This window comes from Rhyacophila brunnea, unplaced genomic scaffold (genome assembly GCF_057557595.1).
Source record: "Rhyacophila brunnea isolate RB1 unplaced genomic scaffold, BYU_Rbru_1.0 scaffold_5, whole genome shotgun sequence".
NCBI classification, from domain to species: domain Eukaryota; kingdom Metazoa; phylum Arthropoda; class Insecta; order Trichoptera; family Rhyacophilidae; genus Rhyacophila; species Rhyacophila brunnea.
The window spans coordinates 1,714,137-1,742,136 of NW_028233170.1; the positions used below are offsets into that span (position 1 = coordinate 1,714,137).

Consider the following 28,000-nt stretch of genomic DNA (forward strand, 5'->3'; position numbering starts at 1 on the left):
GAGTTGTTAATAATTCAACTCAATGAATACCTACTGCGAAATCACGTTATTTTATTGTTGCTCCAGCATTTTAACGCTCGACTGAAATCAAAAAGGTTTTATTTTCCTTTTCCTTTAAAACGACCGTCAAATTGAATAACATCTTCTTTAGGGCGTATCTTAAGACAAATTTTATTGTGAATATTCTTGCAACAGAATTCACGAATATATTTATCCTTATTTTATATGTATTTATTATACGTAATGCAATATTTTCAATTAATTGTTGTATTCTAAATACACCAATCGCCACGTTGAAAAACTAATATTATATATACCAGTGGTGGTGAACCTATGACACGCGAGATGGTTTTGCTTGGCACGCGAAAGTTTTATTTCGAAGAGAAAAAAATACCTATTTTAACAATAAATGACAGATCGCATTGTGTAAAAAATAGCAGGTAAATACTCTTGGAGAATAAGCAATACGTTTAATGTAAGTAAATATATAGTTGGATACGTTGGTTCTTATGCTTTATGCTTCACAAATATTATCGCACTAACCTCGTCAGGTGGCGGAGGAAGCCGGGCCGCAAACCTCTGATTTGTATCGATTTACAATGCTTGAGACCACTGTAGGGAGAGAATCCCTGATTTCATCGGAACAATTCTAGTATCAATTTGTGCGTAAAGAATCAAACGAAGTAATACATTAACATAATAATCATTTGTACCCACAAAAATGGCTGTACCAAATAAGAAATATAAACTTGGTGGAGCTGTAGTAGTAATTCTGGCAGACAGTTTCAAAATTAGTGTACCGAAATTCCTATAAACTTGTCGTATTTGTATGAATGTGGATTTAGTGCTGTAGCAACGTTGCTAACTAAAAGAGAAATCGGCTGCAACTTACTAAACTTACCGACTTACGGCTATTTTTAAGTGAATTCAATCCTGATATTAACAAACTCGTCGAAATATATTAGATTCATCCTTCGATCTTCACATTAGATAAGTTTTAAATTCAAAGCCTTCTTTTAATATTAATAAAAATCCTTCTAAATATGATTAAGTATGAGTTTTATTTCCTCTCATTGAATCATTCTTTGATCTCATAAATAGGATATGGGTCATACCTTATCTATCATATCCATATAATAATGCATGTTTAAAAATTATATTTGCAATAACTGTTTTTAAGATACGCAACAGATGGTAATGTAAAAAGGTGAGTTAATAAATATGGGGTGCACTAGATTTTTTTTTAAATCTCAAAGTGGGTGGTGGTTGAAATAACTTTGAGAACCTATGTTCTAGAGCATCATATATTTTTAATAGAATTCTTAAAAACCATTTTTCTCCATGAAAAACTACTCAACACGTCAGACAGTCGAAAAATAATACTTACTTGAAAAATTTTGGCACGTGTACGTAAAAAGGTTCGCCAACCCTGATACATACCGACCATTTTCGTTCATCCCTCAATTTTTAATTCTCTTTTGGGATAAATAATTAATCATTCTCTCTTCAGTCGTCCCATCTCAAACATTGTTATTTTCCTTCAGTTCGGAATTATTATTAGACATTTAGACTTATTTTAGACTTATTTTAACGGCAGATCAATACACTGCTACTTAGCGAATTGTTGTATGTATTACCAATAGGTACTTACTAACAAACCGCCTTCTGGCTCCGGACGAATACGATGTGCGGAATCATGGGAGTGAATGATTGGAATGCCTTTGTATGGATTGGTATTAGAATGAACACTGATGCACGATCACCGAACTGCTTTATTGGAAGATACATATTAAAAATTATTTCAATGGTTAATAATACAATAAAATTAGACGTTGCCCGTCAAAGCAATGTATCTTAGCACAATCACTGCTGACGTTTTAATTACCTTTTGATTACCATATTTAAATAACACGTTAATTATATCTAATGGCCACAATACTCCAAACGCGCTAGTCGCGGTGTTAGCACTAAATGAGTTAATACCTTTATGACAAGATGCGTCTGCGGCCTGCGTGTTACGTATTGTAAATCACCCCAGTAGATACTAAATATTGTTATTGCATGGCTCGAAATGGACCGGAGCGTACCGGAGCGCCGGGAGCGCCGTTCCGAGTCGCAAACGGTAAAATTATTGCTTCGTCTATTATTAAAATAATTTGACCGCCTGAGCTAGATAGGTCATATAACGAAAAATCTAACACACTTATTTTAATAAAATATACATAAAATTCATCTTCAGAAAATTGTCGAGCACTCCGGTTCGTTAACTTTTCCATTTTGAGCGCTGTGATATTGCATTCCTACAGGGTTGTTTAGCTAATTGGTTGTATGACCAAATGCGAGGATGTCACCCCACGATCAAGCCGTTTGTTTGCCGTCACAAGTGGTGAGTGTCAATACATATATTATTATCATCAATGCTTTAAATTAGAAATGCGAGGAAATTATTGGTATATTAATAGTCACGATGTAGCAAAACATGCATAACGAATTGATAGGAAATAATAGGAAAGGAACTACTTTACGATTTCTTTACGAGAAAAATGTGCACCACTGTTGAGCTCCTTACCTAAATAAAGTAAAGAGATAATACATAATATTTTTATATAGTTGCTACAGCTATAGTTGCTCAAAACTACAGTTTGGAGATATCCTGACACCGTCTATGAATCAATATTAGTAAAAAAGGTAATCACTATGTTCGTTCCGAAGCAGAGTAGAGGTTGTATTAACAAACTTTTATAAAAAAAGTGTTAGTTCAATATTACAAAAGATGTCGTCAATATTTAACATGTGTTTGTGGGTTAGTAACATTCGATTCAAATATTTTTTTAATCTAATGTTTACATTTCTGGTGTGCTATAAAAATGTGTTTATGTATTTAATAAATAATGGCAAATTCAAAAACCTGTTATACCTACTATTAAATTTAGTTTAAAAAATAGTTTAGGTTATAATTCAGTACCTGGTCAATAGAAGATGTGGATTTTTAATGAGAAAATCGTGAGGAGTCTGATAATTGATGTTGATGTGTTTATTTATTTATATAAATTCTATTAATATTTTTATCCCTATTTTTATTCATATCACTTATTTTTCGAATTTTCAGACGGTTTTCACTTGTACAAATAGCAATGTACGGATTTAGGCTTTGCGGTCTCAATGGATAGTGCCGTATTTCTGAGTTTTATTTTATGCTACTTGCATTATAATATTACATATTAAATAGGGTATGTACCAGCTTGACGAATAACTAACATTACATTGAAGTGCTGTGATACCTCCAGATAACATCGCAGGATTCTGGACAACGTAGAAGGAAGCATTGTGGAAAGCAGAACAGATTAGATTAGGTACAAAAAAGGCCTTCGTTCAGCAGTAGATAAAATAGCTGATAAGCAAAAGAATACAACAATGTTTTCATTATATTAACAAAATACGTAAATGATTATTCAATGTAAATATGATCTAAACGTAGCATTATTGTAAAATGTTGCGCTGTTTTGGGTTATAAACTTTAATGTACACCTAATAATATTTTAGTGTAACCTTTATGGACGATTTGTAATCCAGTTGTAGGTGCGCAAAAACTTTGCAGAATCTTTTGAAATATTACAAGCAGGTATATTGTACCTGTATACATAAGTATCACAAAATAATCTGGAATCAACTAGATACTAGATTGATAGAAAAAAGATACATAGATGTCTACGTGTATAAAAGATCTTATATTGTATCCGTTGAAACCTATTGAGAATTATTTGTAAAGACGAGGGTGTCCTTTGTGCTTAAATATACATTGATCTTAAAAGGTAAATAAGTAGGCAGATGAGATTTCTTTGTTGAATACGTATTGAACGGAATCAATAATATAATAGTATGTATACGTATAATACATAATAAATGTATATTATTTCGTACTACGAATATGATAAAAGTGAAATGTGAGTAAAATAATATTATAATTGCCTGCTCGTGATTTAGAAAAAATAGCTTTTTGTTCATCGTTCTGACAAGTTCCATGATATCCAATCACAAATCACAACATATCGACTGATTAATAATTGCTAACTCCATTTGGGCAAATTGTTCAGGAAAGAGAAAAAACTTAATAGCTTAACAATTCCAAAAATACACTTGGATTTATTTTTACAAATAAGCTGCACTATGAATTAATACACCATTTTAGCTTCCCTAATACAAATTATTAAAATTGCATTCATATCGAATCAGTTTATTTCTTCATTCTGTATCTAATTTTTCTTTCTGTGTTTCACGCGGACGAAGTAGCGGGTTCGCGAACTTCTCGCTATAATTCATATACTTAATTTAAATCATTATTTTCTTTTAATATGTTGCTGGGGAATGATTTCATATTTAAAAAATATAATAATTATCATAAACTTTCTGAGATACAATAAAAGACAGTAAGAAACGGTTGACTTTCTTAATTCTATAATCTATTTATAACAACACACCTTACTGCAAAGTATTTCCAGACATTAATAGTGCATGATTTATAACTGATACTAAGAAAGATTATTCAGTTATCTTTCTAGTGTTCTAATAATTTTTAAATTCACCACATTTAGAATAATAATTATTGAAAGTAGAACTCACGGGATTTCGATATACGAAAGATGCAATTTAATACATTATTTTACATATTATTATAATTTACGTTTTAAAGTGTTTTAAATACCTTATTAATATATTTATCTAAAATCTAAAACATTATACTTACATTATATCAGCGGCGATTTTCTTTGACGCAGATGACTTAAAAAGAGATTTAAATGGGTGCCTCGAAACTGTTTAAACCAGTCGTACAACTATTGATTTTTTTTGTTTACCATGTCCTATCCTAATAGGATCATAATTATTATGATCATCCAGGTTTTTATTAACAGATTTTTGTTTTTACGAGAAATGGATATTAGCCAATTGCTCAACCTATTAGGTATATACCAGTGGTTCTCATGTGTAGCCACCAGAGGATTTTGCTGCGGCCACCAGCGCTTTACAGAATAATATTTCAAAAATGTATTTATATAATTATGAAATTGGTTGAATACATAATATGACGTCTTAAATTTCTTTCCACGCTCAAATGATCCATAATGTGTTTTTGTGATGAGATAATGTGTGCAATAGTCTGTTTCTGAGAATAAAGGCAATTCAAAGAATTGGCACCAATTGCTTTATTAATATAGTCGATTTTTCCTACTTCTGTATACTGTGAAAGATCATTCAGTGTAATGCACTTCATAAAAAACAAACATCGAAGCCAGTTGACAAACATAAACTTAGAAGCAGCATGCGGCTCGCATTGGAAAAAAGGAGTATTGAGGAATTTCCATTTTTGAATTATTTTAAAATAAATAGATATGTACTAAAATGTTCAAATATCTTTTATGAAATGGGCTTGTCTATAAATAAATTGATTCATGTTTATAGTAAATAAAATTTGGCTTTAATTTTTTCTATCACAACAAAAGTGAAATTTGTTGCGGCCACCAGACGTTTCCATATAACTGTCAATGTCAATTATTGTGCGGCCACAGTTAAATTTCATGTGAGAACCACTTGTCTATACTCCGACTCCAAACACAAATTGAAAAACAATGTGTGTATTTGCCAGACACAGGGCTCGAGCCTGGGACGCACATTATAAGCTGACGCATAAGCCGCTCGGCCATCGTGGCATAGTAATCAAAAAATATTTGTCTATCTATAAAATATCTAAATTTATGCCATTCAATCATACATAAATTTAGATACGTATTTCATAGATTGAATAATATTTTTTATCTATTATGGTTTGGTTTACGCAGGCCTTATTGAATTAAATAAAACTAACCAACTCTATCTGTTATATTACGTATTGTTAATTCAACGCACTATTTTTGTCGAATCCCCCATGGTATACCGAAACTATTATGGTTTTGTTTAGGCAGGGTTTAATTGAAATTTAAAAACTAACCAGCACCATCTGCAATTTGTATTCTTAGTTCAAAGAAAACAAATAAGTATGACTGTCAAAGTTTAGTGTGCATTATTTATGTCGGATCTTAACACCCTATCTCCACCCTTCGCCACTGCAACCTGCCAACGTTGATAGTTGGAATTTATCGCTTCTATTTTATTTTTTATTGTGGGGGCCTTAGCATCAGTCAGTGCCTCGGGCCTCTGCGTACCTAAACCCACAACTGCATTATCTTAAATAAGAGCACTAATTCAATATGTATCTAAGTAGGTAGTTGTATTTTTTTTCAGTTTTCCATACATTCCAGTATTCTCCAACAGGTTTCATATAGTACCGTATTAATGAGATTCTACTGTATCTACGTAAACCAGCTATGAATTATGGTCGTCGTAATATTATTACAATAAAATAAATATTAATATAGCATTGTTATCTATGCGGCCAGTGCTTCCCAAATACTTGGGTCGGGGCCTCTGAGGGGCCGTAGGATTTCTAAAGAGGGGGGGGGCTGCGACATTTTGTCAGCTACAAAATATGATTCGTAATGAATATAAATAACATCAGCTAAATCCTTAAAATATTATCATATTACGTTCTGTGGTCATGAAGAATAATATAGATCGATATCAGCGCATCTATTTATTATATACACAAGACTGCTATCGGCACCTATCTAGGGTAATTTTTCATATGTTTGTATCTAAGTATTATGATACTTGTTACAATAAGTTTGCCGTCTAAACAGACAAAACTATCTATCTCGCTCTAAAATTTAGCACAGCCAAGAGCGGTGCTGTTAAAACATAGCACTTACTCTAACAATTACAGCTAACTTATTAAGAATACTACTTACGATACAAAAAAATTAAAAACTACCCTCGATAGCTGCTGATAGCGGCCAATAGGAGAATGTATAGAATAGATGCGCAGATCAGATAAGTGGAATTGTTTTTATAGGCTTCACGTATAGTATTTTTTCTTATTTTTGTTTGTTTGTGATAAATGTGTATAATAATAATAAATCAATCCCAAATAAAGCATTTTATAACTAAACTAATTTATTTTTCGGCTGAGGAGTGCCGTGGATTATTTTTTTTAGATTTTGATTTGGTATAAAAAAGTTTCGGAAGCACTGACTTTATATGGAGGACATTCAATAAAATAAATTGTTGCTTTCTTACTGATTTTATTGATTCTACGAAATCTAACGTGATCATGTATTCTTGGAACACGATACCTATTAAGTTATAGCTGTTATAGGTAGGTAGGTACACAAATTTTTTATATCTCTTTGTGATGTAATCGCGATCGGTTTCGATTTCATATTTTAATTTATTGATATCTAGTTCTCATGGTTATTAGTGACACTAGTGACAGCGCGAGGGAATTAGAAAACTGCAGTTAAATGCATTGTATTGATAATTTTAATTTTGAAAAGATTTTTTTTTAATTAAAAGTAAACATAGAATATAGAAAATACTTTATTGAATATGCATATTTTGGAAACCAGAATATGTTTATCATTAAAATCTAGTTTGACGAGTTATTTAGATATGATAAAGATTTTTAAAAAAATCATAGTTTTAACCAAAGAGATTGGTCAATCTTTTTGGTTTTAACGTATTTTTTTTCAATTTTAAAAAACGTCGATTTTCTAGAAAATATAAATGAGTACAACTTGAAACCTAATTTATAGCCTTTTTAATACCTGCTCATTAACGTTCTTCCAAATCAAGTTACTTAATTAAATAATTAGAATGGTACATTCTTAAATCTTGTGAATTATTCGTTGAATAAAATAAATAGTTAATTAATCTACATTTATAAATTAACAAAAAAACGTAAAACTATATTTTCAAAGATCATTTTGTCACCTAAAAAACGTATCAAACTACATTTTAATGATCATACAATACGATGTAGGTACTAATAAAATTCGGACTTGCAAAAAACGCACATTTTACACCTATACTTAGTTATATTACCTAAAGTCCTAAACCGTAACTAAAAAAATATTTTAATATTGTCATATGTTTTGAATATTTAAATTTAAAGTTATCAGTAATATGTAGGTATTGAATTGCAGTTCTTGCTGTAGATGTTACTCCCTCTTAAGGCCGGTTCGGATTAGTCAAGTAGTTAAGTCGAGTGGCGAGAGTTATCACTAAATACAGTACATTAGTGAGTGACGTGTCAAAACGAACAGAGTACAACGTAACAAAGCAAAAATAAATAATTACCTACTTATTTTTTTTATTCAACAAATAATTCACAAGATTTAAGAATGTAACATTCTTTTTATTGAAGATACATAATTTAAAAACACTTCTGAGAAATATATAACCAATAGAAAAAAATCTTTTTTTTATAAAAATACGACACCCAGCAGGATTCGAAGCTGCGTGATGGACTTTATTCGAAGTGTTAAATTGTGTTCAAATTATGTAGGTATGTTCAAAAAATAAATAAGTTAATAACTTCATTTATAATGGCTATATTAGAAGAATTGGAGGAAGAAATTCTACGACAACTAATGAACTTGACTAAGGATAACGTGTTCAGACTTGTCTCGTGGCTTGTTTAGTATTTAGTGAGGTTGTGGGGTTACTACTCGACCGAAAAATTAGAACAAAATGGAATGACTCGACTAAATGATTTTACTAAATTACTCGACTAAATTTGTCTGTTCGTACACGTTTGATTACTAAATTACTCGCCACTCGACTAATCCGAACCGGCCTTTAGGGTGAATGTCTACTACAGGCACCTAGCGGAAAAATATGAAGCTTGCAATTTGACACAATTTTTTAATAATATAATTTACATATTAACGTGTTTTAATCCGTCAATACGTATCTCTGATATTAATAAGAAAAATATATTTTATTTCATGTTAAAGATAAACCTATAAATAAAATATTAATTCAGCAAAGTATATTATTTTTCCCATCTTATTATTAGATACTATATTATATCTATCATTAATATTTATTTAATTTATCTCTAATCCAGCGAAAATGTTTTTGAATAATTCATAGTTTTGATATACAAATTGTATTATTTTAAAGAACATCGAAATTTCTAAAAAATAAAAATGTGTATAACTTGAAATCGATTTACTTATATTGAAAAGAGCTTGATGTACAAAACAATGAGTGAGCCTATAATAAGTCTGTTTAAATACTTAGTTACACATAATACATCTTTCCTTAATTCAAACTTTATTATAACAATAATCTTACCTTACCTGACCTCGCCCAATCAAAAATATATTAGAAATCGACAGTATTATTTGCAACAAATTGGTATGACCTCTGTTAACTGGATGTATGCCACAAGCGGGTTTACGCGCTCTACATGCGATACTGGCTATAAAAAATAAGCGTGTATACACGCTGTACTTTACACTCACTACACTAGCCCCGGTCAGTTGTTTTAAATAAATTAATATATTGTACACAATATACTACTATCTCTTGTAATCATGGTGATATTCTTAACCGATATATATCTTTATATGCTATACTTTTAATATATTTCAAAATAATGATGTTTCTTAGGTTTTATATTTTCATAGAAATTCGTGGCCCGCCAGGTACCACCATTCTAATACCTCCTGGCATTTAAAGGGTAAAGACTCATTGGGTAGGTAGTCAAAAACACAATATTTTTATTGTTAATAAGTGTTTTTATTGCAAAACATCACATAAAATTTAGAAATTGTTAATACAAGGATAAGAACATTGTTCATATTACCAGAAAACATTTTATTAACAAATTTGCACTCCACAATCCACATGCATGTCAAACATTTTATTTTGTACCTGTAAGCTATTATATTATTTAACCTACTCAAAAACAATTAACTAAAAGCCAATGAAGCCATAAAATATATTATTCGTGAAGTCTTATCAAAGAACATTGATAACACAAAATTAGTATTCTAGACACTAAACTAACTTTTACTAGGTTTACTGACAACATTATCTTTGATATGAACTTTCATGTGTCCGTTCAGAGTACATTTTTGTGTAAAAGATCTGTCACAAATATCACAATGATATTTCTTGTCATTGGTGTGTATTTTTATGTGTTGAATAAGTGTCGCTCTTCTAGCAAAACTCTTTTGACAGAGCTCGCATTGAAAGTTTTTAACCCCCGAATGAGTCAAGGCGTGGTCATCTAAGTCCCTTTTATCAAAAAACCCTTTACCGCAATCTGAACAATTATAATTTATGGAAAGAAGATGACATTTGCGAACGTGAGTCGACAGCGCTCCGGCAGTGATGAAATTTTTCGGACAAAGTTTGCATTGGTATTTGTATGGATCAATACCATGCACACTAGACATGTGCCTCGCTCTGAGAGTAAAAGAAGGAAATTTCTCATCACAGTATAAACATTGCTTGCATAATTGACTTGTGCCAGCATGAATTCTTAAATGCTGAGACATATTCGATTTCTTTAGCATTTTTTTACAGATCTTACAAGGAATCTGAGAAGTGTGTGTATTTCTTTTGTGACCTGAAAGACGTCTTTTACAAACAAAAGATTTACCGCAAGTATCACAAATGAAATTCGGATAGTGAATCGACATGTGAATTACTAAGTATTTATTTGTGACAAAAGTTTCATTACAAATCGGGCAAACTAATGCATCCTTTTCCAATTTGTATGGAATGGATTCAGCATACTTTTTTCTAGCCTGAGAGAGAATGTGTTCTTTCGATTCTGCACATAAATCTGAGCATTTTTTTGGTTTCATATTTAATAAACCTTCTTCAGTAAGGGCTGTCTGATGAAAATTATCATTAACTAATTGTGTATCCAAAATTTTATTCTCGTTATGAAAGTGTGTCACAATCTTTCTACAAATTTTTCTCTGATTACACGGTTTCTTAGCACTTACTTTTTTAATGCGTTTGGTGAACAATTTTTTTGATGTAATATTATTATCTTCTTTGGTTTCTTTCTTGATAAATTCAACATCAAGCATTCCATGTGTAACATCATCTGACGTACTCCCGTCTTTGACATCATCTTGAATATATCTGTTCAAATCTATTGAATTTTAAAAAATAAACAATTTCATTATTACTCGAAATATTCATAATATAACTTAAGTAAGTATATAATTTATTTTATATTTTTGACAATTGAAGATGCTTGGTTGGCGCCAAATCGACGCCGATTGTCCACAATCACTTGGTTAACAGTGGCGTCAAATTGGTGCCAAATGTCTTCAACGTGTTAAACGCTGGTATAAAAACTAATATTTAAATGTGGTTCTTTAATTGAATTACCCCATGAAAGTTTAGTTCAATCATTTTATTATTTTAACACATGGGCTACATCTTATGTTACTATAGTAAGTTAACCATTTATGCGGCACATAAAATGCACGTTTTTATTTGACAACCACTGATCTATACTATCCATACAAAAGATTCCTTGGCCAATTTTAAGACCAATACAAGTATTTTCATCTATCTGATGTATTGTTTCATTTGTAAGATTTGGAGATTTGAAGTTTCTATCATAGACCTGTATCTTCCATACAGCTATTGTTATACTTTGTCCAACAGAAATACTCATTCATCTAAATGGATACAATAAGGTCATACAACGAAGTCGAAACAATGCCGAGGCCATTACAATGGCCAACCAGGGCCATGGCTCATCCAATCAGCACTCTAGCTATGGGCTGCCGAATAGTACCTAGGTATTTGTCACAACATTCAAACAAACAGGCTACCTGAATTTGGGTTATATTATGTTGTGAAATTAGTCAACATATTATGATAATATTACCTTCATAACTTTTAAAAGATGTTTTAGATTGTATGCTATCATTTTTGTGAAAATAATTCTTAATTTTTTCTTGAGAATATTCCACTTGATTTCGAAATAAATACGTGTTCCTTAATTTATCTATACAGCGGTTGCATATGAAATGAGAAGATGTATATTGCTTGTGGTTGATCTGAAACAACAACAAAGTAAATAGCATTTAATATAAATCAATTCAATATAATAACATTATTTTATCAGGTAACTAGGAATGTGATAAGAGATTTAAAAAGTCTTTCAGTAAGTTACTTTTAAATTTGATATTAAAAACAAAGGTAAATGTGCCACAGAGGTGGCCATAAGATTTTACAACTTTCTTTTTAGACCAAACCAAACCTAACCTGACCTAACCTAACATGACCTAACCTAATCTAACCTACCCAAACCTAATATTACTTCATACAATCTTGGTTTGTGGTAATGGTGCATCAAAATGTATGAAAATTTCAAATTTTCAATTAACGATTATTGGATTGAAAAGCCGATGCGCTGACAGAAAAGGGTATTTCTTATAATTGTCTACATGGAATAAACTGTTTTCGTGAAAAAAAAAATATAAAAGCTCATGGTTACCTCTGCGGCACAATTACCAAAACAAAAACATTACGTCGCAATCGAGGATCGCAACTCAATTAATTCAATTTAAGATAGTATACTTAATAAAAAAAACCTAATTTTGAAAAACCTCAGAAACATAATAATCCTGAAAAAAAGAGTTGACATGGGAGGGACTTGAACACACATTATTCACTTTCCGAGTTGACTGAGTCGAATGTAGAAAGATAAACCAATATAAGAAAACATCAAAAAGTGTATTTTTAAATATTTATTTATCAATGGGACAATGGGTATAATTAATTTAACGAGGCGTATTAGCACTCATGTGTTTTCTTTAAAAACTTGTCAAGCGATGGTTGAATGACCCTTTTTTTAATAAAGAATTATATAATATGATGTCTTTATTAATTATTACTCTACGTAGGTACTTGATATATACGCTCTGCATTGAGATCACATTAAATATAACATATTACATTATATTCCACAAACCTCAATGGAAAAACAGTAATACAACATTTCAGAGAATACTACCGTATTCTCTTCTACCTCTAAAGGTTCCAGCATAGTTCTCAAATCGTCCGTTGAGAGACAGCATTCACACAAACTGGAGTATTTGTCTGACTTCAGAATATTAAAAGACTCATCTAAATTAGATTGTGTGCTATTCTTTGTATTAGACATTGCTAATATGTATAAATTATTTTCTATTTTTAAAGAAAATTAATATAAATGTTCGAGTTTTTATAGCATTTTTTCAGATTTAGCATTGCTATCATTGGACTGATATAATTAATACATAATACTATACAACAAATATTGACACATAAAAACAATATCCATGACAGTTGACAGCTGTCATATTGCTGGGTTGCCAGAAGTATACTAAACTTAGTATCACTATCATAAAAAAATATTGAAATATTTTCATTTTATTTGAACATAATAGGTAAGTACATAATTATTAATGATTATTACCATTTTTTTTAATTAAAAAAAATTACATTGTTTGCTTAAATATAGATGAGTAGTTTTTTTTTAATATCTGATGATTGATATGAAAGTGTATTTTATTGAATAATAATAAACCTAAATTATATGTCCCTACTTAGAAGTATAATAATTATTATTATGGAGAAATAAAAAAATAGAAAAATATTTTTATCTATGTAATTAAACGGAAATGAGAATAAATTGGGTAAACTTATTTTTTGGTCTTCAAGTCTTGCGATAGCAGTGACGTGTATTTCAAATTATTACAATATTGTTCCGCTAGATTCCGCTAAAGTGCATGTCTTGCATTAACAATTTTGACATATTTTGTCATGTTGGAGTTTCTGAGTTTCATGTTTCGGATAAAGATGCCCCATACGTGGTGATATATGATGAAAAGTGAATACATGGCCTATATATCCAGTGGTCTTTATCGAGCAAGAAAATCAGGTTGATACCTTTATCATCACCATGGCACCGTCGCGAAGAAGTGACGGCCTTCTGGCTCGGGTTAATTTTCCTCTGTACACTTTGCAAATGTTAACAAGTCGACATGTATTAGTAGCTGGCGGAGGAGGATCCTCAAAAACGGGAGTAGCTAATGGATTCGTAAGTACCCAATATTTAAACCTGTACTCGTTTATGTCAGTAAATTTACAGTATTGTAGACTCACTATGTTGTCTGTTGCAGGAAATATTTGAGCTGTCTCATGACAGTGAGAGGTTTATTGCTGAGGAAATAATAAGACATGAAACTGGGCCGAGCGTTGTGATGAATTGTTCAGCCACAAACTTAAACCGCCTCATGTATCTTGTAGCAGGCCAGGAAAACCACTGTCAGCTGTACAACGTGAATTTGAAATTAGTGAATGCCTCCGAACTGCGCCGGGGTAGTGTCAAGTCTGAAAATGCTAATAATTACTTACGAAAAAGAAGGAATACTTTAAATAAGGAAAAGGAAGAAGAACCGAGCAAAAAAGATACAAACAGCAATCACTTTTCAGAAAAACGGATAAACTTTGAAATCAGAGCAGCTGACAGTATTCAAACTGATTTTGGGTAAATATTACTTCGTGTTTAAGCATTTCTTGAATCAAGTATTTCTGTGCTAGTTTCAATAATTCTATGTGCGAAAGAAAAAGGAGAAAAGTCGGATAATTACTTATATAATTTGCGAAATTAATTGTTGAATATATCTGTGAAGAAAAATATGGACGATTCTAATCAACGCTGTTGAATTAATTATTTTCACACGGGAACCTAGAAATTTTTACAAAATTATCAGAAATTCAATCTTCTTTTGGCTCTCTTGGAAAGTAGTGATTCTTTTCGTGCACCGCATTATAAAAATATCTCTGTCGATTCTCATGTATGTAACGAAAATTGGTGTATTCAGACCGATAAAATGTTAGGTGATATAGGATGTGTTGTTTTTTTTTTTTACAATACTGCTTGATTAGAGTTGTTTTCCAGTTAATAAGCTTTCGTGATATATCTTTATTTTGAATATGCAGTTATATTACTGATATTATGATTCATCAAAATGCTAAAATTATCTCATTTCTTGAGACTTTGTAATAAATTATTTTATGTCAATTAGGAATGAAGCAATACAGCGGGTGGTTAAAATAAGTCATAATGGAAAACTGATGGCAACGGGAGGTACCGACGGGCACGTGAGAGTGTGGAAATTCCCGCAATTTATAAAGAAATACGACATTGGTGCACACTCGAAAGAGGTAAATTTTCTTGGAGTTGTAATCTTAGTCGCGTACTGAATAGTTTAAATAAATTTGCCGGAAAAGGTACTAGGTAGGTATATTTTTATAGTGTATTGTTTTACAAGTACACTAATATCTACATACATATTTACGTTATGGTTGAGATACGTTCTTGGAAAATTGGTCTTATAGTTTAATTTAATGAATTCCTTACAATTTCCATAAGATCAGTTTCAATTTTTGATAAAATTACAAAATCTTAAGTTTTCGGTTGAAGTTGTTGTTTTATGTATTTAAAATGACAAAAATAAATGCATTCTGCATTGATATGAATTTATTTGAAGTAGGGTGTTTATTCCTCATTTAAAATGAGAGAGTGCTTTTGACAAATCCTTCAAGGTCAACCATCAGTCGAGTAGTTCTTGACACGTCTTATTTTTTGAATATTATGATGCGGGTGCTTACATTAGCTATTTTATTGTCCTCAATCTGGTTAAAATATTTCTATCCTTAATTGTTTATTTTCCTATTTTTTTTATTCATAATATACATACCTACTGTCGAACAAGAACTTCTTGTCTACATGTTAAAATTGTGAACTAACAATCCCCTCCAATACAGCAAATCCGGTGGTGTATGGATCTATCAATTTATGCAATTTGAAGTTTTATATAATAAAAATATGTCTAAAACGATCAGGAGTGATGTTAGAATTATTATTAGTAAATTTTTTGTTTAATGCGAAGAAGAAAATTAGTTTCATGTAAAAAGAGAGCCGATACATTATTTAAACACGCGTTGCCGCCATGACAGGTATGTCACTGAGAAGTCTTCTATATGCGACTACAGCAACTTCCTGTTATCGCCGAGTTCTTGTTGTCAGACATTATATACATGATTTTTAAATACAATATTTTTTCCTGATGTCCTAAATATATAAATATGTCGAAAGTATTTTGATTGATCATATTTCAAAAAGAAATTGCAACATATTTAAAAAATACCACATACCGAAAAGCCATATAATGTGGTATTATAGCAGTGATATCATATCGAAACAGGTATTGGTATTGTAAGAAAATTGTCAATATTGGTATCTGTATTATTGGAAGAAAAGTATTTATACTTTAAAGTGTTCATATCAAATTTTCCTTGTCCTTGAGGGGCCTTTTTCTTAATTCCAAAGGGGAAAGAAATCACCGATACTTGCATCGGTATTGGAAAAATAGTATAAATACCTACATAGTTGAATAGTGTCATTTTATCAAAATTAATCTTTGTCCTTAAGTGGTTTTTTTTTAAATCGTAAAAGATAGTATATTATCGAATGAAAACCTATCAATACTGGTATTGATATCAATGTAATAATGTGTACTTCACAGTGTCAGGTTTAAACTAAATAATTCTAACTGTAAATTCTTTTATTTAATTTTTTAGTGAAAATTCATACGTCAGTACCGGCACACTTGTTTTTCACACAAATTTTCACTTGCCTCTTGTCTAATCTCAGAGTTTTAAAAATGTCAATTCGGGTATTAAAAATTCTGTCTGGCATTGCAATCCCTAGTTGTAAAATACATGCGAGAGCATAGGTTTACATTTCATAGTGTTCCTTTTTCTTTCTCCTCAGTTAGATGACCTCGACTTCAGCCCTTCCGATAAACTGCTGGTCAGCATTGCAAAAGACGGTTTTGCTATTATTTGGTCAATGGACACCGGCAAACAGGTTGTGAAGTTAACTTGCCAACCTCCAAACGGAACCAAGTATCTATTTAAAAGGTCAAGGTGAGGCTAAACGAATGATTTTTGTTCTATCATTTAATATGTTATCATGTGTTATTACTTTGTATTCTAAATGCAATACTGTGCAGTTCCTTACAAGTCAATATCAATGACAAATCTATTACAGAGGTCAACTACTTCTGGGCCACCGTGTGTATTGTAACAATTGGACCTACATCATAATAATGTTATATTTATTTAACATGTTCCTAACAATAATTAACTAAAATGTAATAATAAAATATTTTCCAAATATTTCTAAACTAAATCAAGACTCACTGCATATCAGAATATTAATTAACGCAATTTATGTAATGGCTTTAATGATGTTAGGTGTCAATCCTCAGTGGAGAGAAATTGTAGTAATTAAAATAAAACACAAAGATGTTGAATGAAACCTAAACTTGTGAAAGTGATGGCAAAAAAGGATCACTGGGAATACTGGACTAATTTTCATGCAAAGTCTCAGGATTATCTTGATTGTTGATTCTGTCTGTCATTCTAGCTCTACATTTACTTGAAATTGCCTTAAGCGATTTAAAAAAAAAACCGAAGTGAAAGAAACCGCAGAACGTTCCATCTAGATTCTAGAAGAAGATTCAACATTTACGGTTATACACAATATGCCATAATTATTCCACATAATTTAATAACTGCTGGCCACATCAGTTAGGAATGGGCTAGTTTATTCAACTACCCCCGTTATCTTATATTCAGACGGTTGCTTGTGTATGTGACATCTGATATTGTATGGGCTGTGTTAAAGGAAATCACGAGTTGGTATTTGTATCGTTTATAATATGGCACAAATACTTCAGTGGTTATTACACGGCAGATAGCATGAAATTATATTACCATATTTTGAGTATAGAGGTTTATTTAACATGGCTCTTTTAACTTGATAATTTAGAAAAGGGATTTGCAACCTCTAGATAAATTCAAAGTCTCTAGACAGCTGTCACTTCTGACTCGCCAATATCTATGGCCTAAACATCAGCATTGACAATGACGTGTCTGTTGTAGAGTTGGGTAAGACCTCTATAGGCTCCATATCAAAAAAAGTGCTGTTTTTTTCTCAATCAACGCATAGAAATATATTGTAATCTTAATATAATTTAGATAATTTTTTTAAACCAGTTTGCGGGCAGATTTAGCAGTATTTTTTTTATTGAAAACATAAAAGTGAAAGGCCAAAGATCACGTGATAAGTCTGAATTAGAATTAGAATTTTTAATTTCTCATGCCGTCACGCATATTGAACTTGTATGTTTTCCATAATTTATTTTGAAGTAATATTTTTACAGCTGTTATAAGTTTTTTTTTTACTTATTTAATATCGTAATATCATGTGTTTTTATCTTATTAATTATTTACAAATGCGAATGTTTCACTCTTTAGATAAACATCACAAAACTACAAATATTAAAAATTATGTAAACTTAAATACCCATTTTAAATATAACAAACCATGCTTATTCAAATTTTCTGTGTATTTTAAAGAAGAAACTGATAATAAATAGTATGTGGTTGTCCACAATATTGACTTTATACGATTTACAGTATTTCGACCCCCCCCCCCCCCCTCTTCTTTGCCACATTTGTGTGACAATCTTTTACCCCCTGTTTAAATTGTGTCACATATTTAAACTCGCATTTGTTAATAATCAAACCGGTTGAAAATGATTTTCAATATATTTACATACATAAAGCTTTAGCACAGTGTTTCTAAATCTTTTTACACCTACTGATCACCGAAAATAGGAGAAACGTTTTGCAGTACCTACCGAATTTTTTACAAATACTTATTTTAGCCACTGTAATCTAATAAATAATCGTAATAAAAAAGAGTACTCAATTCAGCGCAAGGACCCAATGAGTTGAGCGAATGGCTATTATTGTTGGTCACAGTTCTCATGTATACCTTTATCATACCTTTGTTTCAGATTTGGACCCGTTGAAAATGAAAAGGACACCTGCGTTTTATTTACTCTCGCAAACCCATTAGGACGATCTGGAAAACAAAAAGGACTCATCCAAAGCTGGAACCCGACCGACGGCTCGCTTAAAAGGAGTATAACAGTAGATGAAAGTTTATCAGCATTGGCCGTCCGGGACGACGGAAGATTTATCGCTGCCGGGACAATGTTCAGCGGATCCGTTGCAATATACATCGCATTTAGCTTACAGGTACATCTAATATATAAAAAATAATATTTGTTTGTTCGTATTGAATGCGCAGCCATACCGTTCATCCGATTGCGATAAAACTGTGTCAACTTATTGCTTGCACTTGCGCGAAGAGTATAGGCTATACTAATATATAAAAATGAATGTCTGTCTGTCTGTCTCTCCCGTATGTGTTCCTATACCATTCATCCGATTGCGATGAAATTTTGGTAAGTGGTTGTGCTCACGCCGCAAAGGTTTCTGAATTGATACAACTATTTTCTTTTTCTTCTATTCTATCTTCTTCTATTTGTATGCGTTCTTATACCATTCATCCGATTGCGATGAAATTTTGACCAGTTGTTGTGAGCACGCCCGCGAAGGGTTCTGAATTAGTACAACCATCTTCTTCTTCTTCTTCTATTCGTATGCGTTCCTATACCATTCATCCGATTGCAATGAAAATTTGATCAAGTGTTGTGCGCAAGCCCACAAAGGTTTCTGAATTAGTTCAACCATCTTCTTCTATTCTATCTTCTTCTATTCGTATGCGTTCTTATACCATTCATCCAATTGCGATGAAATTTTGACCAGTTGTTGTGCGCAAGCCCACAAAGGTTTCTGAATTAGTACAACCATCTTCTTCTATTCGTATGCGTTCCTATACCATTCATCCGATTGCAATGAAACTTTGGTGAGTTGTCGTGCGCACGCCTGCGAAGGTTTCTGAATTAGTACAACCATCATCTTCTTCTTCTATTCGAATGCGTACCTACACCATTCATCCGATTGCAATGAAACTTTGGTGAGTTGTCGTGCGCATGCCCACGAAGATTTCTGAATTAGAAAATCATCTTCTACTTCTATTCGTATGCGTTCCTATACCATTCATCCGATTGCATTGACATTTTGATCAAGTGTTGTGCCCTTGCCCGCAAAGGTTTCTGAATTAGTACAATCATCTTTTTCTTCTTCTATTTGTATGCGTTCTTATGACATTCATCCGATTGTGATGACATTTTGACCAGTTGTTGTGCGCACGCCCGCAAAGGTTTCTGAATTAGTACAACCATCTTTTTCTTCTTCTATTTGTATGCGTTCTTATGCCATTCATCTGATTGTGATGAAATTTTGACCAGTTGTTGTGCGCACGCCCGCAAAGGTTTTTGAATTAGTACAACCACCTTCTTCTTCTTCTATTCGTATGCGTTCCTATACCATTAATCCGATTGCAATGAAACTTTGGTGAGTTGTCATGCGCATGCCCCCGAAGATTTCTGAATTAGAAAATCATCTTCTTCTACTATTCGTATGCGTTCCTATACCATTCATCCGATTGCGATGAAACTTTTGTCAGTTGTTGTGCGCACACCTGCGAAGGTTTCTAAATTATTATTATATAAAATACAAAGTTTGTTGTTTGTTTGTTCCATCCAATTTTGATTTTTTTTTACTACATTTTTACTACGTTTTCATATTTTGGATTCGATTTTAATTTAGTGTTCTTATGTTTGACCTTTACTCCTATTAGAATTATTTTCATATTGCCATATTGTATTGCACAGATATTTTAATATTAAAAAAATAATTATCTCTTATTATTTTTCAAATATCTAAGATAAATATAACCACAAAGCGACCCTGTGCGAAGCCGGGTACTTCAGCTAGTAATATATATTTCTTTAACAAAATATTAGTCATAATTTGTAAACTATCATCCCAATGTGGGTCTCAGCTGCATCCAGGAAACGTCTCCACTACCCTTTTGTCGGCCGCAAGTTTCCTCCGCCGCCTTACCCTCACGGATGCTGTCTCTTTCTATACAGCCCAGCCACTGCAGTTTGAGTCTCCCGACACTCTTTCTCTTCTGGTCTGCTTAAGATGAGCCTCTTTGGTTGTATATCTTCCAATGGAGTCGCCCCATTTTCATGTGTGAGACAACGGGGGATCATCATACAATACAGTTTGTGGTTGAACCCTCCTTGTATCTTCTCTCACACATGGAACTGAAAAACCTTCTCAGTATCTTCCTCTGATCGGTCATTGATTGTTAGTATTTCTTTGCAAATTCAATCCTTTAGCAATTTCACCACTGCATCAACGTACATATACAATTTACGGACCCATGAAACGTATATGTATATGTTTATGAAAGGCAATATTAAATTATGTACTAAAAATAAATTATCTATCATTAATATCTTCAGCAGTATTTTCTAAATGAGATTCCGCTAAGTATAGTTAAGACGAAGTCTTTACCTACCTAGCAGAAAAATACGAAGCTTGCAATTTGAGACATTTTTTTGATAATTTACAATTTTAACTGTATTAATTAATAAATATGTATCTGAAAACATTAAAAAGAAAAATGTTTTTTATTTTAAGTCTAAGAAAATCTTATATTTATTGTAAAAAAATGTTATAAAATGTGAATTTGTCAAAGGATCCCATCTTATTATTACAAATATTTTATGGTCATATTTATTATTATTACTTATTTGGTTTATTAAGTTTTCTATGTTTTGTCGTAGAGATTTTTGAGTAATTCATAGTTCATTTAAATATTCATTTAAAAAAATATTGACTTTTATAAAAATATAAATGTGTATAACTTGAAATCCTTTTTATTTATATCAAATCGAGCTTAAATTTTGGGACCATACCTAAATAAGAACTCTGTTGTGCAGAAATATGTATCACTCTTTTCCAACACTATTTTCTTGAAGATTCCAAACTTGAACTTCAAGCAGAAATTCGCTGTTAGAACAAAAAATCTCCTACGGCGCATTATAAATATTTCTTTGTTTTTTTACTATCATCACCAACCATTATTTAGAATATTTTCACAGGTCTCTAAGATAATATTCAGCCTTGAATTTTATGACATTAATCAAATTGTTAATAAATTCATGATAATTTGTTAAGACTGAAATAATTATGTTGTCAGACAACATTCATTTTTTCAGTTTTTATCTATTATACATGTTATTTCAACTCTTCGACTGATTATTCTACTTTATATACTATTACAAAAATTACTTCTCTTATAATTTTTTTTCTATTATTTCCAGAGAGTCCTGAATATTCAGGGAGCGCACTCAATGTTTATAACTGGCCTGGAGTTTCTTCCTGTCGGTGGCGATGGTCCAGCCATCACGAGTCGATCAGAAGCTGCCGTTGTCTCAATATCCGTCGACAACCGAGTTTGCATCCACAGTTTGCCCCACCGAAGTAAGATAATCGTTTCATTTTATCTTTGTAAAATACTATAACCAAAACATATACAAACTGAAATTTTCTTATCGTAGAGGTATTTCGAAATCTTGATATTATAAAATTCCCCCGTACTCCCTAGTCATCTTCCTAACATGATTTTAAATCCTTCAAAATAAAAAAGATAATCAATTTTAAGTTTACTATTGCTTTACAATGTTGCCTACTATTTATATTGTATGAATTTTTTAGGGACTGCAATCCCAGTGAGAATATTGAAAGCTGTCATTTGTGATTAGTATTCTCAATAATTGAGATTATTAGAGTTACAGGATCATAATTATTATGATCCTCTATTGGTAAAAATATATGAAAATTTGGTATTCATTTGGAGACTTTTCTTTATTTAGATTGTGTATGTCAGTGGCGAAGGATGGACTGTGCAAGTAGACTGTTAAGAAGAGCAGTTTTTTGTCTCTAGTGTAAAATTTTTATTTTCTCACATTAAATATGTTAATAGGAAACTCAATGACAATTTGTAAAAAAAGTTAGCGATCATGTAGTTCTTCTAATAGCCCTCGTAGTCCAGTGGCGCCGACCTTTCATCCAGGGGCCCCAGGTTCGATCTCGGTGAGGTCACAATATATTTATATGATTTTCTCCAAGCCTAGGTGTTTGTGATTGTTTCTTTTCTATTACTAAATTCACTATTGTCATTGGGACTCTTGGCCTTTTGTAGTGTTGAAAAGTATAATATATAATCCTTATAATATTATCATCATAATACATATTTATCTAATTAAATAATAAAATCTTAAAAAATGTTGAAATTTGTGAATTGCTATAAATAATAACATGAAAATAGTTAATTCCTATAATTTTAAATAGTTTTTTATTTTGTTTTGAAAACTCTTTTCAGATTGGATTTATTAAGTTCACGAAAACATGCTATTTTCATTTAAAAAAATATATAGAACTAATCAGAATTACAGCTTTTTCAATCCCAGTATTTTGTAAACAAGAGATTGAGCGGGATCCTATGATTGCAAACCTCAGTATGTATGCGTATGTACCTACCTATTGACAGTTATTCCTTTTTTTTGTTCCAGGAACTCTTCCAGCTTGGGTGGCCATCATTCTTATAGTATTTGTTTTATTCTGTACATTCACGTTATGTTCGTATCTTGATATATGACATAATCAACTCAAGTATGACGTAAGGACAACTAGTTATCAATTCTCTTTAAATAAGCATTGCTCAAATGATGGTATGTATCCCGTTTCCACCCTGAGAACTCTGATGAGTATCTTGAAAAGTTATTTGTAAATATACGAGGACAACCATTTAAATGACAATAGTTCGACTTTATCTACATATTTATATAACTGCTTATCCTGTCTCATAATATTAGTACCTACACTGTATCCATATTTTGTAGAGCACATTTTGTTAAATTATACAAGAATTATAAGTACTCTACGGTTTTCTTGTAAATAACCAAATGCCAATAACCTAATGGGTCGGTCCATTGGCAATTAATATTGCGGGTTCTACATACAGTATTTTGCACTGGATGACTGTTTCAAAACTGTGGTAAATAATATGCACAATAACTGGATTATCACAATTCAAATATGGTCGGTTGAGCTGCCGATGTACGTTCATCGTTAAAATATGCTATCGTTTGAAGTGAAAACACGCGTGTCTTACCTAAAATTTTTATTTATCATTTGCAAAACAATGCAACTTGACGACACAGTCTTTTGCCTTGTCCATGAATCGCCCGCATAATGCTTAAAGTATGTATTATTTAAATGTAGACGGGTGTTTGTAGGATGAAATCATGGTAAAATTTTATCTCAAATGTATTAAATACCATTTCCAAGAATAAGAGGTCAATCATGAAAAAGCATTTATTAAAAAAACATGCCATTAGCATTATTATAATTTAATTGTCATCGTTACGGAATGAAACATTTTAAAATATCGAAGCAAATTTAGTTTTGTCATTGATTTAAAGACAGATTCCGAGTTAAGAGTTTCTTTTTACCAGTTGGCCGAATTGTGTTGGCAATGTGAACAGATTTGAACCTTGGCAATTGAAGTCACATTGAATTATTATTTAGCCATTAAAATAATATAATCAGATGTTTTATAAGGCTATACACTATTATACTGCTTATCTTTTAAATTTATGATAATTTCATTAATGGTTCCAATCTTCACAATATTACTTGATTGTATTTTATTTAAACAAGCGACGAATTTATTTTCAAATTTCCACTATTAGTACATAAACTAATACCCATTACTTGACTCGAAACAAATAAATTATTAACTCATATTGGAAATGTCTAGCCAACAGATGAAATAAACTTCTAATTATTTATATGATGTACTCACCCCTCGCCCCATCTTCCACAAGCATAAATTTGTTCAAAACAGTAATGCATTTAGCTTTAATTGTTTAGTACCAAAGACGAGAAAATAACAGGATATTATGAAGAATCATTGTATAAAAAATTTTGACTTTCTCGGATCGTGAACAGTATTCATAGTCTAATAGATTTAAGATTTGTACTATTCCATTTGAGTCGTTTTTTGCGACTTTGGTTTCGCCTTTCGGCATCTTCAGGCATTATGTGCACTCACCAAAAGGTAAATACACACTGACAAGCTGCAAAAAATGACTCAAATGGAATAGTACAAAACTTAAATCCATTAGAATTTCAATTCAAATTCCATCAAGTACCTACGGTCAATAGTATTAATAGTGTTCACATTGAAAATAAACATGGAGAAATAGTTTTTTTTTCTTTCTAATTCTACTACATTATTATGTATGAATAAATTTGTGTTTGCCATGTTTAGTTGGTATTAAAGCACAAAATTTTGTTGTTTGTCCCCTTATTTCCTTTAATCTTTCCAAAATGCGATGACATACTTTTTCCAGTTCTCCGTTTTGTCTAATATTTTCTTGCACGTTTTGTTGATCGTTTTAGAATATTGTATTTTGTAAAGATTTTTTTTATGTTAGCGTCTATGACTAGCACCGGTTGCATTTTTTTGTTATATGTATTATTAAAAAGGCCTATGGATTTTAGGTTTAATGTTATGTAAAATTCGTTTTAATCTAATCATGGTTATGGGAGTCAAAATGAAAATGTTATTGTGTAAAGCCGAACTCTGGCTCGCACGGAAGATTAATATACATTTGGGTGTTCCTTCAAACATTGCAATATTGCATGATATAGAAAATAATTATGATGAGGAAAAGTGCGGTATGTATGTTGTTATGATAAACTGGCAGTAAAATCTAAACTAAAAAATGTGAGGGAAATATGCCATCTCTGATTATGAAATCGGCACATTTTTGTTTTTCCATCCTTGTGTTTTTGAATCCTTCCAATGAAAGATGACTTTCTTCAGCAATAAATTATTGATTTAACTAGCAATTCACATACATGGGTGAACTCAACTATAATGTTAAGAAACATGTTTTTCTTTGAAACTTACAGTCACTGTACTGTCAAACGTTAAACTGTTAAATTAAAATGAACAAAAACTATGTTTCTTACCATACATAAGTAACTCTAAACTAATTTTCTAAGAAAATGTATATAATTTTAAATAATCAATAATGATTTTATTATAATAGTACGCACCACTTTATATTTAGAGATCTGTTTATCTAATCTGTTACATACGATGCAATAATAAAATTGTAAATATGATTTTCACTGGTAATGAAATCATCAATTTTTGAACTAATTTTTGCATAATTAAAAAAACTGGGTTATTTCAACCCCACTTTTGTATTAACCAATGGGGTGTGAGATCATGAACAATGTAATATTTATTGATGTCTTAGCTTCTATGCGAGTAAATTATCACAGTCACTCCTTAGCTGAGCATGTGGGCCATCACAGAGTGAAAATTGTATTAATGGGTTTTTACAAGGATTAGTTGTAAACTATTCGCCCAACATATTGGGTATTTGCACTGGATCAAACACGCATTGAAAAAACGACTTGCATTTGCAGCACTCTGCTAACTCAGGTATTTCTATGCAACAGGTAAATCAAATATACTATTTGTATAGTATATCTTTTTTTAGTTTTCAAATTATATAACTAGATAATTTCTACTTCAATATAATTCCAATTTTTTTTATCATGTCCGTCTGAAATATTACCCATGTGTTTATTCCATTTGGTAGTTTGATATATTGTATTAATTACTCTGTTCTGAAGTTTTTTTCATTACACATTTTTCACGCATAGAATTATTGATAATATACCTATAGCTTAAGTAGTATCAAATTTAATCAATTTAAGAAATTTAATAAACTACGCCAACTTGTGACATTATAGCCAGCTAGAAATTTTTAAAAATTAATATATGGAAATTATTGCCTTTGAGTCTGTATAAAATATAGACCTTTGTCGAAACTGCCAAAGTGTTTTTTAATGTTCATTTAACTGACAGAATTTTTTATTTAATAATTGTATGTATACATTTTTTATCTCGCAAACATGACCCGCCACGCCCACCGTGTGCATAGATCACTTAGAAATTATTTCTCATCTGAATTTTACCACTGTGTATTCTACTTGGCAGAAAGGGAGTGCGCCTTTGTGAGATAAAAAACCTATATTTTACTTCGATAGGTAGGTATATCAAATATTATTATACATATCTAGTGAATGTTTCATAGGAAAATTGTGTTTTTTTTTACTGTAAACTAAAGTGTGGAGGGGTATAAATATAAACATAATGTATTATCGTTTGCAAAAAGTTTTGCCAGCATAATAATTATGCACTATTGTTATTTATTGTACTATATCTGGCACATCGCTGTAATCAAAGTTGTAGCCAGGTGCTTTTGTTGTGATAAGAACTTATAAAATTTGTAAATAAATCTCATGTAAAAAATGACATGGTCTCTATTATCTCCCATCCTTTTGCTATTTCAATTTGTTTTAAATATCTTCCATAAAAATATTTAATATAGCAATATTGTAACGTTTCGTTTTTCTACTGCCTTGTTAACAGGACACTTACTGATAGACTGCCTGCAGATCTATTCCATGTAACCATCACTAAAAGTTGGAATACATAATAGTAATATGCTATGATGTATTCCAAGGGATATTAAATGTCAACAAAATAACTCTCATTAACAGTATCTCTAGCGGAACTGTTAACTGCAATGACATTAATATGGACGAATCATCTGGAAAAGAAAATGACACTCACTTTATTGTCGGGTCTGCCGAATGGCATAATCTGTTCTAACGCCATTACAATAAAGGTGATATTGCTATAAATTCCTGATGCTTTTTGTTGGTCTGCCGAATGGTTCGGTTCGAACGGGTTCGCTCAAATCAACTTTGACATTAGAAACACTGCTCTAACACCATTACAATAAAGGTCATATTGCTATAAATTCCCGATGCGTGATATCGCATAATGGAAATTGCGTGACGTCTACCTATACATACTTGCTAGCTTCTGTATTGAGTGCGTCGTCCATTAATAATGTCATTGGTTAACTGGGATTAACTAATATTTTTGGATGCAACAAATTAGAATGTCAATGTACTTTGTGAACTTTATTATGTGGAATTATAATATACGACACTATTAATATTCCAATGAATTGAATTAAATGGAGGCATTGTAACAGCTGACTTCTTAAATACACTTGCATTTATCTCGGTTGCATGC

General features: G+C 31.4%; 2 protein-coding genes across 4 annotated transcripts; one reads left to right on the top strand and one right to left on the bottom strand.

Annotated features, from left to right (window-relative positions):
* Nucleotides 1–9,663: 9,663 nt before the first annotated feature.
* LOC147065881 (uncharacterized) lies at nucleotides 9,664–13,256 on the bottom strand. 3 transcript variants are annotated; one of them, XM_085955910.1, is made up of 3 exons: nucleotides 12,944–13,256; nucleotides 11,798–11,969; nucleotides 9,664–11,047 (listed from the first exon to the last, which is right to left on the bottom strand). In XM_085955910.1, exons 1-3 carry the CDS (start codon nucleotides 13,076–13,078, stop codon nucleotides 9,942–9,944), a joined length of 1,413 nt encoding a protein of 470 aa, XP_085812036.1. In that variant the 5' UTR covers nucleotides 13,079–13,256; the 3' UTR covers nucleotides 9,664–9,941. The 3 variants fall into 3 exon arrangements, with proteins under 3 accessions (XP_085812036.1, XP_085812035.1, XP_085812034.1); XM_085955909.1 differs by having other exon boundaries at nucleotides 12,929–13,256; XM_085955908.1 differs by having other exon boundaries at nucleotides 12,887–13,256.
* A 393-nt stretch (nucleotides 13,257–13,649) lies between these two features.
* On the top strand, nucleotides 13,650–25,387 carry LOC147065882 (guanine nucleotide-exchange factor SEC12). Its single transcript, XM_085955404.1, has 7 exons — nucleotides 13,650–13,996; nucleotides 14,079–14,446; nucleotides 14,988–15,126; nucleotides 16,739–16,893; nucleotides 18,834–19,077; nucleotides 22,128–22,287; nucleotides 23,379–25,387. The coding sequence occupies exons 1-7, from the start codon at nucleotides 13,859–13,861 to the stop codon at nucleotides 23,462–23,464; spliced, it is 1,290 nt and encodes a 429-aa protein (XP_085811530.1). The 5' UTR covers nucleotides 13,650–13,858; the 3' UTR covers nucleotides 23,465–25,387.
* The last annotated feature ends 2,613 nt before the right edge of the window (nucleotides 25,388–28,000 follow it).

Coding starts and splice junctions, on each gene's coding strand:
- LOC147065881 (XM_085955908.1), bottom strand. CDS start 13,078: ATGTCTAATACAAAGAATAGCACACAATCTAATTTAGATGAGTCTTTT. Junction 11,970..12,886: donor ATTACTGTTTTTCCATTGAG/GTTTGTGGAATA, acceptor TTGTTGTTTCAG/ATCAACCACAAGCAATATAC. Junction 11,048..11,797: donor ATCTTTTAAAAGTTATGAAG/GTAATATTATCA, acceptor AAAATTCAATAG/ATTTGAACAGATATATTCAA.
- LOC147065882 (XM_085955404.1), top strand. CDS start 13,859: ATGGCACCGTCGCGAAGAAGTGACGGCCTTCTGGCTCGGGTTAATTTT. Junction 16,894..18,833: donor TATCTATTTAAAAGGTCAAG/GTGAGGCTAAAC, acceptor CCTTTGTTTCAG/ATTTGGACCCGTTGAAAATG. Junction 22,288..23,378: donor CCACAGTTTGCCCCACCGAA/GTAAGATAATCG, acceptor TTTTTGTTCCAG/GAACTCTTCCAGCTTGGGTG.